At 41.5% G+C, this 15,911-nt stretch overlaps 2 protein-coding genes across 6 annotated transcripts in view; one reads left to right on the top strand and one right to left on the bottom strand.

The window, feature by feature from the left end:
- The window catches only part of LOC143443705 (uncharacterized), a 162,997-nt gene extending 159,992 nt beyond the window's left edge, over nt 1-3,005 (top strand). The window contains exon 9 of the mRNA XM_076941448.1: nt 1,957-3,005. The gene's annotated coding sequence lies outside the window, so the exon portion shown is untranslated. The remainder of the gene's footprint in view (nt 1-1,956) is intronic.
- Nucleotides 1-15,911, bottom strand: part of Tnr (tenascin R) — a 393,934-nt gene that overhangs the window by 69,432 nt on the left and 308,591 nt on the right. For 3 of the 5 annotated variants that reach the window (XM_034512993.2, XM_076941446.1, XM_034512991.2), the window contains 3 exons: nt 10,075-10,634; nt 8,186-8,662; nt 2,179-2,442 (listed from right to left, as the gene is read on the bottom strand). In XM_034512993.2, coding sequence (XP_034368884.1) covers nt 2,179-2,442; nt 8,186-8,662; nt 10,075-10,573 — 1,240 coding nt within the window. In that variant the 5' untranslated portion in view covers nt 10,574-10,634. Of the gene's footprint in view, nt 1-2,178; nt 2,443-8,185; nt 8,663-10,074; nt 10,635-15,911 lie in introns of those variants that run through there. The other 2 variants (XM_076941447.1, XM_034512994.2) reach the window with 2 other exon arrangements.

The raw sequence follows: 15,911 nt of genomic DNA, 5'->3' as shown, positions 1-15,911 counted from the left end.
CCACTTTATGTACACAAAATAAGCACAGGCATATATAAAGTGTTGCTCCCAATTCGTCTTCTCTAATTTCCCTCCTTTCTTCTCTTGCTCACCTTGCCTTGCTTACCTAGCTATGTTTTGCTCTTAATCTCTCCCTTTTTCTCGCTGTCCATTTCCCCCCAAACACACACACACACACACACACACACACACACACACACACACACACACACACAGGTTTGGTGAGGTGAAAGCATGCTTGTCCTGATGGAGTTCCAGTCACCAGCCCTGAAGTACGACAGTGTGACTTTTCACAGTTCTCTAGGAAGCCTGTTCCCTCGTTAGTGCTGCTTCTCAGGCTATTCCCAGTGGAAAAGGACAGATTCTTGTTTAATTTATTTATTTTTTTCCCGTGGATTAGCTTCCCTAGTGGGAAGGCAGGGCTGATTGATTCTGAAGCCACTTGAAGAAATGTTAGGTGAGTTTACATGAGTTTGTCTTTGTCACCTAGGAGCTAGCCTGAGGGGATGCCCCGAATTGGCACAGTGAAAGCCATCAAAGATGGAAACCACATCAAGACATGGGTGTGGATCAGAGAGGAGCAGCTTCTGGGTAGGCCAGGCACTCCAGGGGGTGACTCATTCCCCCAGCACAGTAGGAAAGGCAGCAGATGGTGACCTGCCTCCACACAATCACTGCAGATATTCAAAACTAGTTCTCAGGCACCAGATTTTTTTTTTAAGGGTCAGATATAAACAGAGACAATTATAGTCAGATTAACACACTCAACATTCATGAGAAGTCCAATATTACCCTAAGACTTTAGACACCTGGCAGTGGAGCAAGGTGACTTCTTAAGCTTGTGTCCCTGTCTTTACATCTCTCAAATCTCAGTCTTTGACCTCTTTGAGGACCTTGAGACCAACTCTTTTAACTTGACATTTTCTTTTTTCTGAATTTTCCTGGCATTTGTTATCCAAATGTCATTTGTCATTTGAGACCTATATAAAACGAGCTCAGAGCTTGTATTTCCCTATATGGTCATAAATTCTCTTTATAGACCCCAAGAGCTTTCTGAATTCTGAGGGTCCCTGTTTCCATGGTCCACTTCTTTTCCAGTCTCTTGCTACTGCTAGTCTGTGCCTTTCAGGCTGTATCCTCCAGATGTTCTTTTCTTCGTAGAATCTAGTTGGGCACAGCCCTTTTTCATTGCTGTCTTTATGTGGCAGACAGGCATCTGCAATGCAGACTCTGCACTAGATCTGGGGCAGAAGAATGCAGCCTGCTGCCCAACTACTGGAAATCTCTTTCCCCAGAACTGCTCATGTTAGTTTTGGAAAGTTGAAAGTAATACAGATTCTTTGTAAAAATGTAAGAGTTCAGAAGTATACAGAAAACCAGAAATACCATTTCCTTTCTTCTTATTTTTGAGCAGATTCAATGTTAACACTTGGTAAGCTATCTCTTATATTTTTCTACGATGAACTAAGCATACGCAGAACACACAGATAAGGATCTAGAGGAGGCCTTCCTTGTTATTAAGAAATAATAAACACTTTCCAAAAGTTCTGAACCATGGAGACAGTTCAGCTTGCTTTGTGTCTATGCCTTTGCTCTTCCTCTCTCCATTACAGCGTTATAAATTATCTTCTAGAACGCAACTTGGACTCCTGAAGTGACTAGGGTATTTTGCTAAGATAAAAGGTCAGAAAGAGATGATGTCACGTCTTTATTCGAGATAGATGTCATCATCTGTAGCTTAAAATAATGTTGCTATTGTTTCTTCCCTCGTTTTGCTCTGCACTCAACCACCTGTAAAATTTAGCCTTTGTTTATTATATTATACTTCAAGGCTGCTAGTTTTGGATCCCTAACTAGAATCAAAGGTCTGGATAAGGCTCACACTTCCCTGGACTTCCAGCAGAGTCCTGCTTATAACAAATCAGTGTTCAATAATTAAAATATTGTTTGTTCTAGAGTTCGTGGATGTTGCCTGAATTTGGAAGCTCTTGTAATCTGAAGAGCCTGTTTCACAGTGAATCCTTTTTTAAATGGGACACATCTGAAGCCCTTACCCCGCCAAGAGCAAACTGTTGCAGGCATCCCTAAAGAATTAAGAAAAGACACGACTTTCATGAATGCCCATGATCTCATGTAGGAGAAAATAAAAATGAATCAGGACGGGGAAATGGTACGTACGAGTGGCCACCTTGGCAGTGATGGGAAGGCTGAGGATGTTGCTAATGACAGCGTAGACGCTGATGTTGTAGGTGAGACCTGGCTCCAGCTCCGTGATGGTGACACCACTCCAATCTCCAGGCACCCGCTGCTGGAGCTGATGGCCCCCCAGGGCCGTCGGCTGGTAAGAGATCACATATTCCGTCACTGCCATCGGCCCGTCCCATTCCAGTTCAATGGACCTGTCGCTGATACCAGCCACTCGCAAGTCCTCTGGAGGGGCAACTACCAGGAGGCAATACACAGACAGCATGAGCTCAGAGGATTGCCGTTTCCCAGCCCGGAACTCAAGTTTCTTGCCACATCTCATCCCCTCCTTATTCCATGTCTGGAATTCTGTTGGGTTCCCTGGCTTGGCTCTCTACTGATAGATTCCAATCTCCACAAGGCCACAAATGAGTGTGATGCTGGAGCTGGCCCCTTACTGCCTTGTGAAGGCTGACTGCCAAATTTTTAAGAATTCTGCCTGACTGTTCACAGGTATTATCACCGTTGAAGATAAAACAATATGAAGCAATAATTAAGCAAATTGTGTCTAAAAGGTAATTATTTAAGACCCATCATTTTAAACTCATCTCTCTACATCTTACAATTAACTAAGCCTAAAAGGTGATTTTTGTGTGTTGCATCTCTGGTAGAGATACTACATAGCTGTGTTCTGTTGCATGTCTGTTTCCAACTCCACATTTAATGTTGTCACATGAGTAGTTTGAAATTGGCCATGGAGGTGTTTGCACCATGGACATTTGCAAAAGCTACAAATAAAGGCTTACTTGTTTGTTTTCATAGAGCCAGGTATGAGATTTTTTTCATAGCACACCATCAGTTAAGCAGTTTGGTACTTTAATAAATTACTGCTGTCAGACTGCCCTGACAGCCAGTTCTGATTTAGCAAGTGGAAATAAAGACTAATTCTTGTTTTCCTTACAAATTATAAGAAGCCAAAACAGGATGTTTTTTATCTCATGGCCTAATGAAGATACTCAGTAGTTTTTTCTTATAACATTCTTTTTTTTTTTTTTTTAAAGGATGGCATTTAAGTATTGAAGCAGATGTAACTTGTTTCAAACTAATTTTCATTAGCCTTGACCTTGGAGAGGTTGACCAGAAAGCCTTCTTGAGAGATTTGCTTTTTTCACTTGTCCAGCTTTGCAAATGCTGTGCAGAGTTGCCAAAGGTTAAACCATATTGAAATAGCCTCTCTTGTACAGCTCCCTTAGGAAGTTAGGATTCACTGTAGGATAGGCATCAAATCATTGAACCTTTAAGACTAATTAGAAGGCTAACTCTAGTGTCTATAATTGGACCTGCTCGTAGATTACAGCAACGATCAGGCCAAGATTTAAGTGATCGTAATTAACTTTCATGAGATGTGGTGGAGGTTCCCATTGGTTGAAGAGTTATTATTGGTTTAGAATTTCTGTCTGGGTTATCTCACACTTTCACCTTTAAAAACAAACAGGGCCAGACTGGGTGCTTTCACAGGGGTATGCAAGCCAGAGAGCATCTGCCTCCTCCAGCTCACATGGAAAACCTTAAATTCTTGCCTAAGAGAACTGAACATCCCTTTAACTGATCCAAGATCCATGGGAAAGACTAATATCACAAGTCTATAATGCTATAATATAATAGTCATATTTACTTTTGCTTTTGCCCTAAACAATTTTCTCTGCATTAAACAGTTGAGACAACAAAATTTCTTCTGAGTGAAGAGGAGAAACCTTATCTAAAACAGGAAGTCTATACATTTTTCTTATTAAATCAATTTATTTATCTTTGTTTTCACAGTGTGGTAGTCACAATGAAGCCCAGGCAGTACTGGAACATGAACTCCTCCTGTCTTACCCCATCTTCCTGATTGCTGGGATGATAACTTTGTATCATTATTTCCACACGTGTCTTAAAATTTATCCTAAACAAACTTTCAAAACTAAAAAATGTTCAAATGAACCCATGCTATTTGGCATGGGTTTTTTTTGTTTGTTTGGGTTTTTTTTTTTTTTTTTTTGGTGGGGTGTGTGTGTGTGTGTGTGTGTGTGTGTGTGTGTGTGTGTGCGTGCTATGTACCAGGAAAACAGTAAACACTTTACAGTGGGTCAGCTCATTTCATCCCCCACCAGCACAGCAGGATAGGTTTTATTATTACTACTAATTTATAGATGAGGACACTGAGGCACACAGCAAACAAACACAGGAGTGACAATTTGAACCAAGGCACAATGATTAGAGAAGCTGTCAGTCAATACAGAATTCTAGATTGCGGTTATAAATCATTTCAATTATAATGTATGTTAGACCTATCATTTAACTAATTAAAAATTCTTTTGTGGTAAGTAGGTAGGCATAGGCAAAGTAATCTTAATATCACAGAAGAGGGCTGAGTGCAGGGATGCACCAAAATCCAGGGAACTGAGTCAGAGCAGAGTGATCTTTCACGGAGCAAGCTACACATTGCATGTGCTTTCTTCTTTCATGTCTGCACAGCCCTTCAACGACTGTATAGAAGCTCCATGATAAACACGACAAATGACCCAGACTAGAGTTAAACGGAGTTTTTTCTTGTGCCACCTCTTGAGAGTCAACACCTTTACTCTGAGACTTACTGACAGGATACCTCCTGATAGGGGAAGAAACTTTGACATTCCAAATGTCAAAGTGACTCTTAGGGTCTGTGGACCTACTCAGAGTATTCCTTTTTTGATTCTTCCAGAAAAACAGAGTTAATGATGACAGTGGTGGATGATCTAAGCAGGGTATTTAGAATCATAAAGCATTTGTCCTCCTCATCCCAGACTGAATACTGCCTTCACATCTGACTGGGAGAACAGCATCTGTCGTCACCTGTGGCAGAAGTGCTATGGTTGAGTGATGGGCCAATGAAGGTGTCAGCCATTGCTATCAAACAAAACAATATAAAACTATAAAGCAAACTACAAAAGCAATACATGCGATGAGTGGGTGGGGAGTACCAAGCATTTACAACCTCACTCCTTTGCGACATTCATCGTGAGACCTAGTGAGCACCTTAGTGAGCACCGTGGGAGGCAGTTTCAGGCTGTGTTTTGCTCCATAGAACAAGTGGTTTCAGAAGCCAGAGGTAGGGCAACTTGTCTTGACAGAGCTGAGCAATGATACTGATAAATATCCACTCATCTCTCTGAATTCCAGGGAACCTTGTCCAGCTACTCTTAGGGGCATCCAATAGCTCACTCACCAGCTCCTGAGCCGACCACCATCATGGGATGGATGTGCACAAGGGATTCTAGGTGTTTCTCATCAACGCAAAAGAAAAACTATTTGCTGGCCTCAACATTTATGCCAAGAGACTACTCATTGTATATTAGATGACAAGGATTTTATTTTGCAACTCTGGTTTAGCATCTCAAAGAGGTTTAGAGAATTCGAAAAGTTGGTGGATGACCAGGATTCTCATTCTTACTCTGCTCTTAATGGGCTATTGGTTCTGGGAAAAACCTGTCTCTGATTGCTGCTTTTCAAATCTGTAAAACAAGAAGCTCTATGTAGCTTTTTTTCCTGAAGCTTGTTTTAAGTACTTGAACTCTGGCGGTTTTGTTGTATTATCTTTGCATGAGTAGAGGACAAGGCAGAAAGACTCATTGGCATACCATGAGCAGAGATCAAGGCTAGAAGCCAACTGTACTGGCCTTGCTGTCAACTAGTCAATTGTACTGATGTTGCCATATAGGGGTCCTCATAATGAAATCCACAAGGTGTGCAGCTATTCTCCATGTCCTGCCAAAGAAAAATAGTGACCTACAAGGAAGTCTACTGTGTGGCTTTTGATATTTTCACCTTTCTGACCCTTCTGCCCCCTCTTGCTCTGCACTCTTGGGAGCTGTCTTGCATGCACCTGGCCAGAAATGTCAAAGAGTGAGTAAATAGGCCCTACTCCTACATGCCCTTCACAAAGAACTAGTAAAGTAGCACTTTAGATAACGGCTCACATCCCTTTCCGGAAGAGACCTGTGGCACTTGGTTTTAAAGGCAGGCATTAAGAGGAGTACCCCCTGCACTGAGAGGTGGCTCCAGGGTTGCTATAGAAACAGATGGAGATTATGCAACTGTCCTTCCTCATGGGCTTTGAACCAGTAAAGAAAATGTATCTGGGTTTGCTGAAGTCTTTCCCAAGCAGGACAGAGCCCTTATGTCAGAGGTAACACAGATGCTAGGTTTGGACTTGACCCAGATGCAGTTGTATTAGCAGCTGCTGAGTTTTGTCTGATGTGATCAAGGCCTCATGTCTCCAGTTTAGTTTGAACACTGGATCAGATCAAGTTGTTTTGTTGTTGTTGTTGTTGTTGTTTTACAAATAGACTTGACCCTGTGGAAACCCATGTCTAGAACATAACAAATATGCAGATTCACAAATATTGATTGTATTAAGAAGTGCTCAAGCTGTAGAATAACATTAAGACAGCTTGACTCAAGTTGACCCCTGGCATTCTCTGGATGGGGGGGCCTTCAGGAGCCTCACCCTCTTGGTAGAAACAAGGTTATGTTTCATGCTTCCAGCAGCTGCCTTTGTGCTTGGGATTCAGAAGCTAACTTGAGCTTCAGTTGAATAAATGGTATAATGACTATACTTTTAGAAAGGAATTTCCACTCAGTAAACGGAATTGAAAGGCTAGTTGAAATAATTGACTATAGAAGAAATGTAACATAGGAAAAAATATTTCTTTCTAAGCAGTGAACTGTTATTGTCCTCCCTTTGTTGTCCTTAATCCTTTAGAAGGGCTTAATTTGAAGCCACAAATGCAGATGCTGAGCAGCCGAAAGTCATGGATGCTGGCTTCCCAGGACTTGTCCCTTAGAAGTTAGTGGAATTGCTCAATTAGGAAGCTTTAAAATGTGGCTTGTTTTTATTTATTTAAAAAAAAAATCCCCAGAAGGCATTCTGAGTTCATAACAAAAAGGATCAATTATGTAATCTATACTTGTAGGAGCCCAAAAGTATCAGCAATGGTTACTGATTTAGTTGGTAGGAGATGAACAATAAAGAAACAGTGGGAGTAATATGATTTGGGGGCAAAAAGACATAAAAAACACCACCTGCCCCATGAAATACTGCCATCTTTCCTGTGGCTGGGTTTAGGATTTAGAACCCCCATGGCAGGACATGACGCTTCTGTCATTTTCTACAATATAGAGTACTTATGGAGTTGGTTTCTGTCTGTGCTATAGTCATCTGAAACAAAATGAGTCATATCTGTTTAATATTCTATACTAATTGTTAGAATGTCAACTCCTTGGTAAATTCATAAATCAATCTCATCCTACAATCTGTAAGCTAACCAGACAAACAAAGAACTGGAGCCATCCTTCCTTAAGCAGTGATATAAGATGCTGGTGGACGAGGGAGATATTTTTAAGTATGTACAACTGGTCCTGAGTTAAAGACCAGCCTTACCTACCATGGTCTAGTAACCTGTTTCTACTTGCTGTGATTTGAATATGGCTTGTGTGTCCCTCTAGATTTAAGAATTCTATCCTTCACTTCTTTAAGAATTGAAAGCTAATGCCCATTCTGACTTATTAAAAAGAATAAAAACTCAGTGATCCAGACTAGCTAGCTCATCAGAGTGGACACCATGATTGAATCCTAGCAGCGTAATGAAGAAATTCAACAATATGCACACAGAATCCCTATCTCTTGTCATGTGGCTCCTTGTTCTATGTGGCTACCATGCCAGCAAGAAGGCTATCACTAGATATAACCACCTTTCCTTGAACTCTAGAACTGTGATTCCAAACAAACCTCTTTATTAATCACCCCACTGTTTTTGTATTATTTGACAACAGAGTGGGCTAATAAACCAGCCATCCTACCTTAAGGACAGTAGTAGTCCTTAAGTATAATGAGTACAACCTAACTGGGAATTTTTTCCCCTCCTCTCCATTCTTCCTCCCCAACCAACTGGAGCTAGCCCCAGAATGACCCTCTTCCTACCTGCTGAGCAGTCAGGGCCCTGGTAGCCCTCCTCACAGATGCAGAGACCCTCCTGGCAGTGACCTCGGCCACTGCAGGCATTCAGACACCGTCGCTGGCTGCAGTCCTCACCAGCATAGCCCTCTTGGCACAGGCAGGTGCCATTGGCACATTGCCCCTTCCCTGAACAGTCCCCAGGGCAGCGCAGCTCCCTGCAGTCCTCGCCTGTGTAGGGCTCTTCACAGACACATTCCCCATCCACACAAAGCCCTCGGGAACTGCAGTCTGTTGGGCACCGGAGCTCTGAACAGTCATCTCCGCTGTATTCACTGTCACAAATGCACTGGCCATCGACACACACACCCCGACTGGAGCAGCCCAGTGGGCAGTAGGGCTCTGAGCAGTTCTTGCCAAACCAGCCTTCATTGCAGATGCAGCCACAGGACTCGAAGCTAAAGTTGCCATGGCCGCTGCAGTGAGGGACATAGTCCAGTTGTCCTAGAATGGCCAAGGAGAAGGTCAAAGGGCAGCAGTGGCCTCTCACAAATGGTGATCAGAGACCTGTACTCATCCCTTGATCACACCGCTGCTGCTGAGAGTTAACTACAATGTAGTTTGGTAGAAATTCAACGTAATAAATATTTTCACCCACTGCAGTTGTCTATGCCTAAGACAGCACTGGGGGTAAAGATGAATAAGATCCGAGTCATTGTCCTCTGACAGATCACTTTCAGAGCATCTTAGATTGGGATTTTAGAAGTGACTTATCAAAATAATGTTCCCAGAGGAAACTTGCCATAGTGGTTTGGGTGGAGGGATCAAGAAGGAACGTGACTGAGCCGTAATGTGGTTATATAAAAGTCCCTGGAAGAATGACTCAGGTTCCTCCCTAGGTGAAAAATTGTACAAGATAATATCATGCTTGTTTCTTATCATTCAGGGCCTGAACTACATGATCCTGAGCCCTCAGAATGCTTTGGATAGAGAAAACTGGGTGCAAGGCTCTTGCACAGCTAATGGTAGCGGTTGTTTATGTGATTTTAATAGGTGAGTTAATAGTTAATAGCTCCTTATTGCTCTTGTATGTCATTATTTGTAGACAAGAAAGAAAAGTCATAGGCCATGTGACTCACTTAGCACAAGCCAGAAGTAGCAGAGCAGATTTGAACTCAAAGTCTGACTCTGAAGTCTTGGTCACATCTTATGGTGAGGAACAGATGGACAGAGACAGAAGCAAATCCACTGACTGTTCAGCCTTCTGGAGAAAAGATACAGTGTGTGTGTGTGTGTGTGTGTGTGTGTGTGTGTGTGTGTGTGTTCGTGCACGCACATGTGCACATACCTCTCAAGTGCATGTATATGTGAACATACATGCCTATGTTCATGGAATAGATCAAGATAAAACTTCCATCTTGCTGGAGAAGATGGGGACAGTCCTCTGGGACCTAAATGACTATCATTTTCTCAGATGGTTGAAAGGCTGTGAGTGAATGAACAGAACACTACATTCTCTAGTCAGTCAGGTTAACACGAACAGATATCAACTCAACAGCCTGTGAAGACCAAAGATGAATGAAGACAGACATCAAATTCCCTGCCTGCCATCAAACTTACTGCACTGAGCCGATGTACCATTACCTGACTCATCTTCCACCCCCACGCCCCAAAAAATCAGGTTAATATATTTTGAGCTGGAGAAGCAGTGTTGAGAATCCCTGAACCAGATCTTCAGGGGACAGATGCATTTATATCTTACAGATGACACATTAACCGGGAGCTACATACTGGGCATGTTTCTTTATGACCCTGTGAAGAGATGCTGGAACTTTCTTCCTCTCATCCCACCTCCCTCTTCACTCAGCTCTCTCCTTATCCACCAGGGACAAGGCTGCAAGTTCTTTAGACTCTACCTGTGGCAGCGCTTTCCTGACAGCAGTTGGTATTGCACTGGTCTCGCAGCAAGGACACCTCCCTCTCCAGAATCTCGATCCGGCTCAGCAGTTCCTGTAGTACCTGGGAAGAGCTTGCACATGGACAGGCTTTTTTGGGGAGGTTTATCTTGTGGGTGAAGGTGACTTGGCTCTCGTGGTCTGAGGTTTGGCCTGTGTATTCGGCCAAAGTATCATCTTCGGCACTCATGTCCTGCTCAGCTGAGGCCTCCAGCCCTGAGGAACAGAGGCTTTCTAGTGGTACGTTGATGTTATACACATGGTTGAAGACCATAGGCTGCTCTTTGCTGGAAGTGTTGTAGCTGGAAGCCCCTCCTTCCTCCTCCACAGTTTGTCTATGGACCCTTTCTGTAGTCACCTCCAGCCGACATTCAGAAGGCTTGAGCATGGATCCCAACAGGATCAGGTTTACACCAATAAGCATGTTCTTCAAGACTACTGTTTCCCCGTCGATCCCCATCGTCTCAGCCAGAGCTTGGTTCAAGAGCTCTCAGTAGTAGCCAGCATGGAGTTATAGGAATCTACAAGAGAAAGCAAGGGTTCATATGACCTTGAAAACCTGTGTTGGGCCACCACAGCTCTCATTCTGTAAAGCTAGAACACACACAGACAGAAGTTCTTTGTGGCTGTGTGGAAAATTGAGAGGAGACAGTGATTATCAGCCAGAATGCTGGGTCTTCTCTCAAAGACTGAATTCTTGATAATGGACATCACTTCTACATAAGAGTATTGTTATGACTTTAGTTTCAAGTGCCTCCCTCCCAAAGCTTGGCTGGCAGCTGGAGGGTATCTGAGAATTGGATTAAGGATTTGATTTCATCAATAGATTAATCCATTGATGGTTTCATACATTTGCAACATTAAATAGTTAGAAAGAGCAGATAACCACTTCAAAAGTTGTGATGGTTAGAGTAAGAATGTCCCCCATAGGCTCATGTGTTTGAATTCTTAGTTACCAAGAAGTGCTACTATTTGAAAAGATTAGAAGGATTAGGAAGTATGGACTTGTTGGAGGATGTGTGTCACTGGGGGTAGAATTTGAGATTTCAAATGCCCATGTCAGGCTCTGAGTCTCTTTTTGCCTATGGATCAGGATGTAGCTTTTAGCTACTGCCCCAGCACCTGCCTGAATGCCACCATATTTTCTGTCATGATGATAATGAACTAAACCTCTAAAACCATAAGCAATCTTCCAACTAAATGCTTTCTCATGTAAGAGTTGCCTTAGTCGTGGTGTCTCTTCACTGCATCAGAACAGTGACTAAGTCATGGGTATATCTAATCCTTAGCCATTTCTGTCTTGTCTTTGCTTCCCAGCCACGACAAAGTGAGCAGCTTTTCTCTGACACATCATCTGCCATGATGGACTGAAACTTGGAAATGAGGAAAAATTTGTTCCTCCTTGAAGTTGTTTTTTCTGGTCTTTTGTCATAGCACTGAATTATCAGACTAATGTAGCTGTTTATGCACAGAATGTAGTAGGCTGTCCCCACAGTATGCAAGGAATTTCTAGAATACATGTCAGGAATGGAGGTTCTGTGAACAGCCACTTCTACTGAGAAGAGATCAAAGCTTCTCTTCACTTCTAAATTAGGATTAGTATGAAATGGATCACAGAAACTTTGGGGTACTCCTGTGTCTCCTCAAATATTTATTATGAAGTAACCTCAGTGGTCATGTCAAATAACTTATCCATCAATTCCTTTAAGCTCACCTATTCAATATGGGTTGACTTCACAAAAACCAACCAGCCAAATAATGTCGTCCTAGGCAGTTTGTGATTGTTAATTATCCTTGGGTACATTTGTGATTTATCTGGGATGATTTGAGCCAAGCTTTGTTTTAATCTTCTCATTAGTGTAGTCCCCATGCTCTGTGACCACAGGGTGACTTTCTTCCGAAGTCCTGTTTAAATTGCTAAAATAATGAATTAGCTCCTTCACTGGTTACCTAGTCACCAAGAACCATGCAGTATAATAAATTCACAGTAATAAAAATCAAGTTTTACAAAGATTATATTTTCTTTCTATTCCTTGTGTAAAAGAAAGAAAAAAGGAGAGAGATTTAGACACTTTGGTTCTCAAGTAAACTCATAGCTACTAAGAAGATTAAGGACTACAGAGCCAAGTAGCCATAACTAGGAGGCTAAGAATAAGGTGGTCAGTGTCAGTTAACACCCACTGGCTGTACACAAGGAACAGATGGAGCTGAACGCACACACATGATCTTGATTGATCTCTAAGAAATTCTTAAGATGATCCTCATCTTATAGCAGAGCAATTTCTGCCTAGAAGGGTTGATATGGGAAAGCTAGCCAGACTGATCTCAAACCTGTGTTCTTAATGACTATGCTTCAATGCCTTAAAAAAATAAATAAAAAGAGTGTTCAAGCTTGGGCATGGTAGCATACATTTTTTATTGCTGGTATAGGGGAAGAAGAGGCAGGAAGATTAGGAGTTGAAGGCCAAACCCTTCTGTGCAGCAAGTTTAAGATCAACCTGGGATACGTAAGACTCTTTAAAAAAAAAGAAGAAGAAAGAAAATGTTCAATTATTTATTGTCCTTTATGGAAACTGGACATTCTAGAACTTTCTCAATACTAAAGTTAGAAAATTTGCCTGGGTGTGGTTCACTGACTTTTCTTCTTCCATGAAGCATTCTCTTTCCATAATTTCCTTTCTGTCCCTTCATACATTCCTCAAATACAGGTTAGACTTCCTGTCCTTCACACAAGAGTGTGAGTATACTTCTTGTAGTGTTTACCATGCTGGACCATGGGCTCCCTACACCTGACTTTCCTACCCAGCTTGCTAAGTGAATTTGAGTCAGATCATGTCTTCACTGCAGCATATTGCTGTGTGTTTAGGATATGAAAGTGCTCAGTATTTAGTTGTTGAATGCATGGACGGGCAGATGCATGAAAGAATGAATAAATCGATGATTTAATGAGTAAATGCTCAGTGAGCAAAAGGTTGAATCATTCTCCAATTCATTTAATCTCTCTCCATTAACCCTAAGTTACTTACTGTTCTGTTCAATTTCAACTCTGGACAATGTCTAAGACTTCATTGAATTAAGAATAACTGGTATTAGTGACTAGCATAAAAATCATATATTATTACTCAGCCCTTATTTTATATATTGTATTATTTTCTCTCCCTGTTTCTAATATGGAGAGAAAGTAGGGCAGACCAGAGCTGCTGAGACTGCCAGACTGTCTGGGCTCAAAACTCTTCCCCATAAATGTTTATCTATGGGAAGACCACTTAACCTTTCCTTCAGCTTTGTGATCTGTAGAGTGGAGCTAAAGAATGGTACCAACCTTATAGGATTAGAATGATGACTCTACCATTATCTATATTATACTTATTCAGTATCTAACACTGACTCAAATAAATAAATAAATAAATAAATAAATAAATACTGTTTTCAGACCATTTGGTTCTTCTCCTATTTAAAGACTACCCTGAATATGTAAAGGCATGCAAAATGTCTTACTAGTTGGCATCAGAAAAGCCCAACTCATACTTTATCCTGAACAAGGATGATGATGTCCTAGAAATACCCTGGGATGCCAATCATTGATCACATCTAGATAAAGCAAATCTGCCTTTGGAATAGATGGACAGACATGGCTAAACTAATCTGACCCCACAGCTGTAAGGTCTTCCTAGGCCCCTCTTATCTTAGGCTATACTTGTTTTCCCATTTTGAGTTGCTCCAGACGTTACACCCTTGGATGTCACTTCTACACTTCTGTCATGACAACATTCTCACAGTGGGTCTGTCAACAATCCTTCACACATACATAAGGCCTTGCTCTCTTTCTTAAACAAAACTTTGTTTACCTGATTCATATTGATATTGCTGAATAATTTTTATAGAAATTCTGAAATTGTTACATAATGGTCTATAGCACTTAATACAGTTTTGGGCTAATTGTAGATAGGAAATGAATAAAGAATAAGTGATATTATAAATGAAAAAAAGGACCAATGATAGGGGAATTATGAGTGAGAGAAATGCTAGATTCTATGTGTAGGTTTAAAACAACCACTACAAATTGTAGAGAAAAGGAAAGTTGAAGTTTTACATGAGAAAAACAATCAATATTTTAGTCAATATCTAAACTTATATAAGTAACTTGAGCATGTAATATTTGTAAGACCAAATTTATTTTTTAACTTAGGCTTTATTAATTGAAATAGGGGATGAAATATAAACCAGGGCTGTCTGCCCTTATTGCACCAATAATTGATCATTTTTATATGATTGGCATGTTGAAAGAATGCAAATCTTGTCATCTGAGGAAGAGAAATTTAGCACTTCGTTCAGAGAGGTAAGAACATGGGAGGTTCATATGTTATTTTATCACCTATTCATTTAACAGATATTTATTGAGTAGTTGTTAGATCCCTGTCCTGTGTTTATGGAAATTACATCCATATGTATGGGATTGGAAGGGTGTAGTATAAGGAAACAAGGAAAATAAATACCAAACTTAATATTATATATACAAATATAAATTACTTGGTATTTGTCATATAATCATATATTATATGATACATATGTCTGTGTTAGTTTCAGTCAGAAACTATTGTGGAGAGAAAAAAATTGATGAAAGGAGTTTTTGCGTTAAGCAGGTGAGGGTTCATCATCATATTTATAGAGTGCTATCCCGAAAGGCTTGTCTGATCAGATCACAGCTGAGAGGATACTTGACAGAACTGGGGTAGAGTGTCTGGGAACAGCAGATACAGGGGCTCTGGGGCTGGGTTGGATCTCAGGCATCTGAATAACGGGATGTCTGGAGTGAGGTGAGGAAGTGGATGTGGAAAGGCCCTGTAAAACAGGGCTTTGTTCTTCACTTCAATAATGCTCACTGTCCTCAAATGCTTCCGGTGCCACCACTGGTTATGAGCATCTCCCACTCCTTGAGAAACTCCCAGCTTCAGAGAGAAGTAAAACACAAGCACACTAGTGCATGGTGATGAGCATGACTAAAGGGCATGCCAGATGTCCAGAGAGGATGGTTATATATCCGCTCTGTAGCAGGGAAAGTGACCCTGAGGAGATCAGAACACTTGATATTGTTTGCCAAATATTACTGGCCTGACTTTCAGGCACACAGTTGGACTAGATTTTCTAACCTTCCTTGGGTATATGAAACCAGATCTTTTGTTCTGGCCAGGGAATCATTGTGAGCCTGGCTCTGCTTCATCCCTTGGGGTATTCAGGCACCATTGTGAGTCAGTGGAATGAAAGGAATGAAGTTTGTCAGGGTGGGGGAGTTTGCAGGATCTAGGTGTAGTCTGACCAAAAGAGTAGCTGGGGGGAAGGCCTTTTCCAAGACAATTCTTCAGTGCTACAGCTCTTCTTGATGATGGTCAGTGAAACAGCTTTCTTGGACAATGTTCTGTTAAGGAGTAGTTCTCTTTATTCAGGAGTAACAAGAGCTATATAGACCGTGGGGAGTGGTTAGTGGTTTTCAAAGAGAGTATACATTATTGGCTGAGGCTTATGTGCTGGCAATGCTTCATTTGCATGAAGAGGGAGTCCAGGTACTTAAACCTATAATTTGTCCAATAGGCTATGTGATTTCCCCAAGAAGGATGAAGGTGGGGGATGTGCAGCTATGTGCCCTGGGTCATGCAAACCAAGAATAGGGAGGGAGCTGTCCTTATTCCTGTCAGTCTCAACATGAAAGTTTGGTCTCAAGTTGAGCTTTTAGGGTTTGGACACCTCTGGACCTCATTCTTATTCCAGACCCATTCTTCCTGGTCACACTTTGCCCCACA

This window comes from Arvicanthis niloticus, chromosome 10 (genome assembly GCF_011762505.2).
Source record: "Arvicanthis niloticus isolate mArvNil1 chromosome 10, mArvNil1.pat.X, whole genome shotgun sequence".
Taxonomy (NCBI): Eukaryota; Metazoa; Chordata; class Mammalia; order Rodentia; family Muridae; genus Arvicanthis; species Arvicanthis niloticus.
This window is presented reverse-complemented; position numbering and strand designations above follow the sequence as displayed.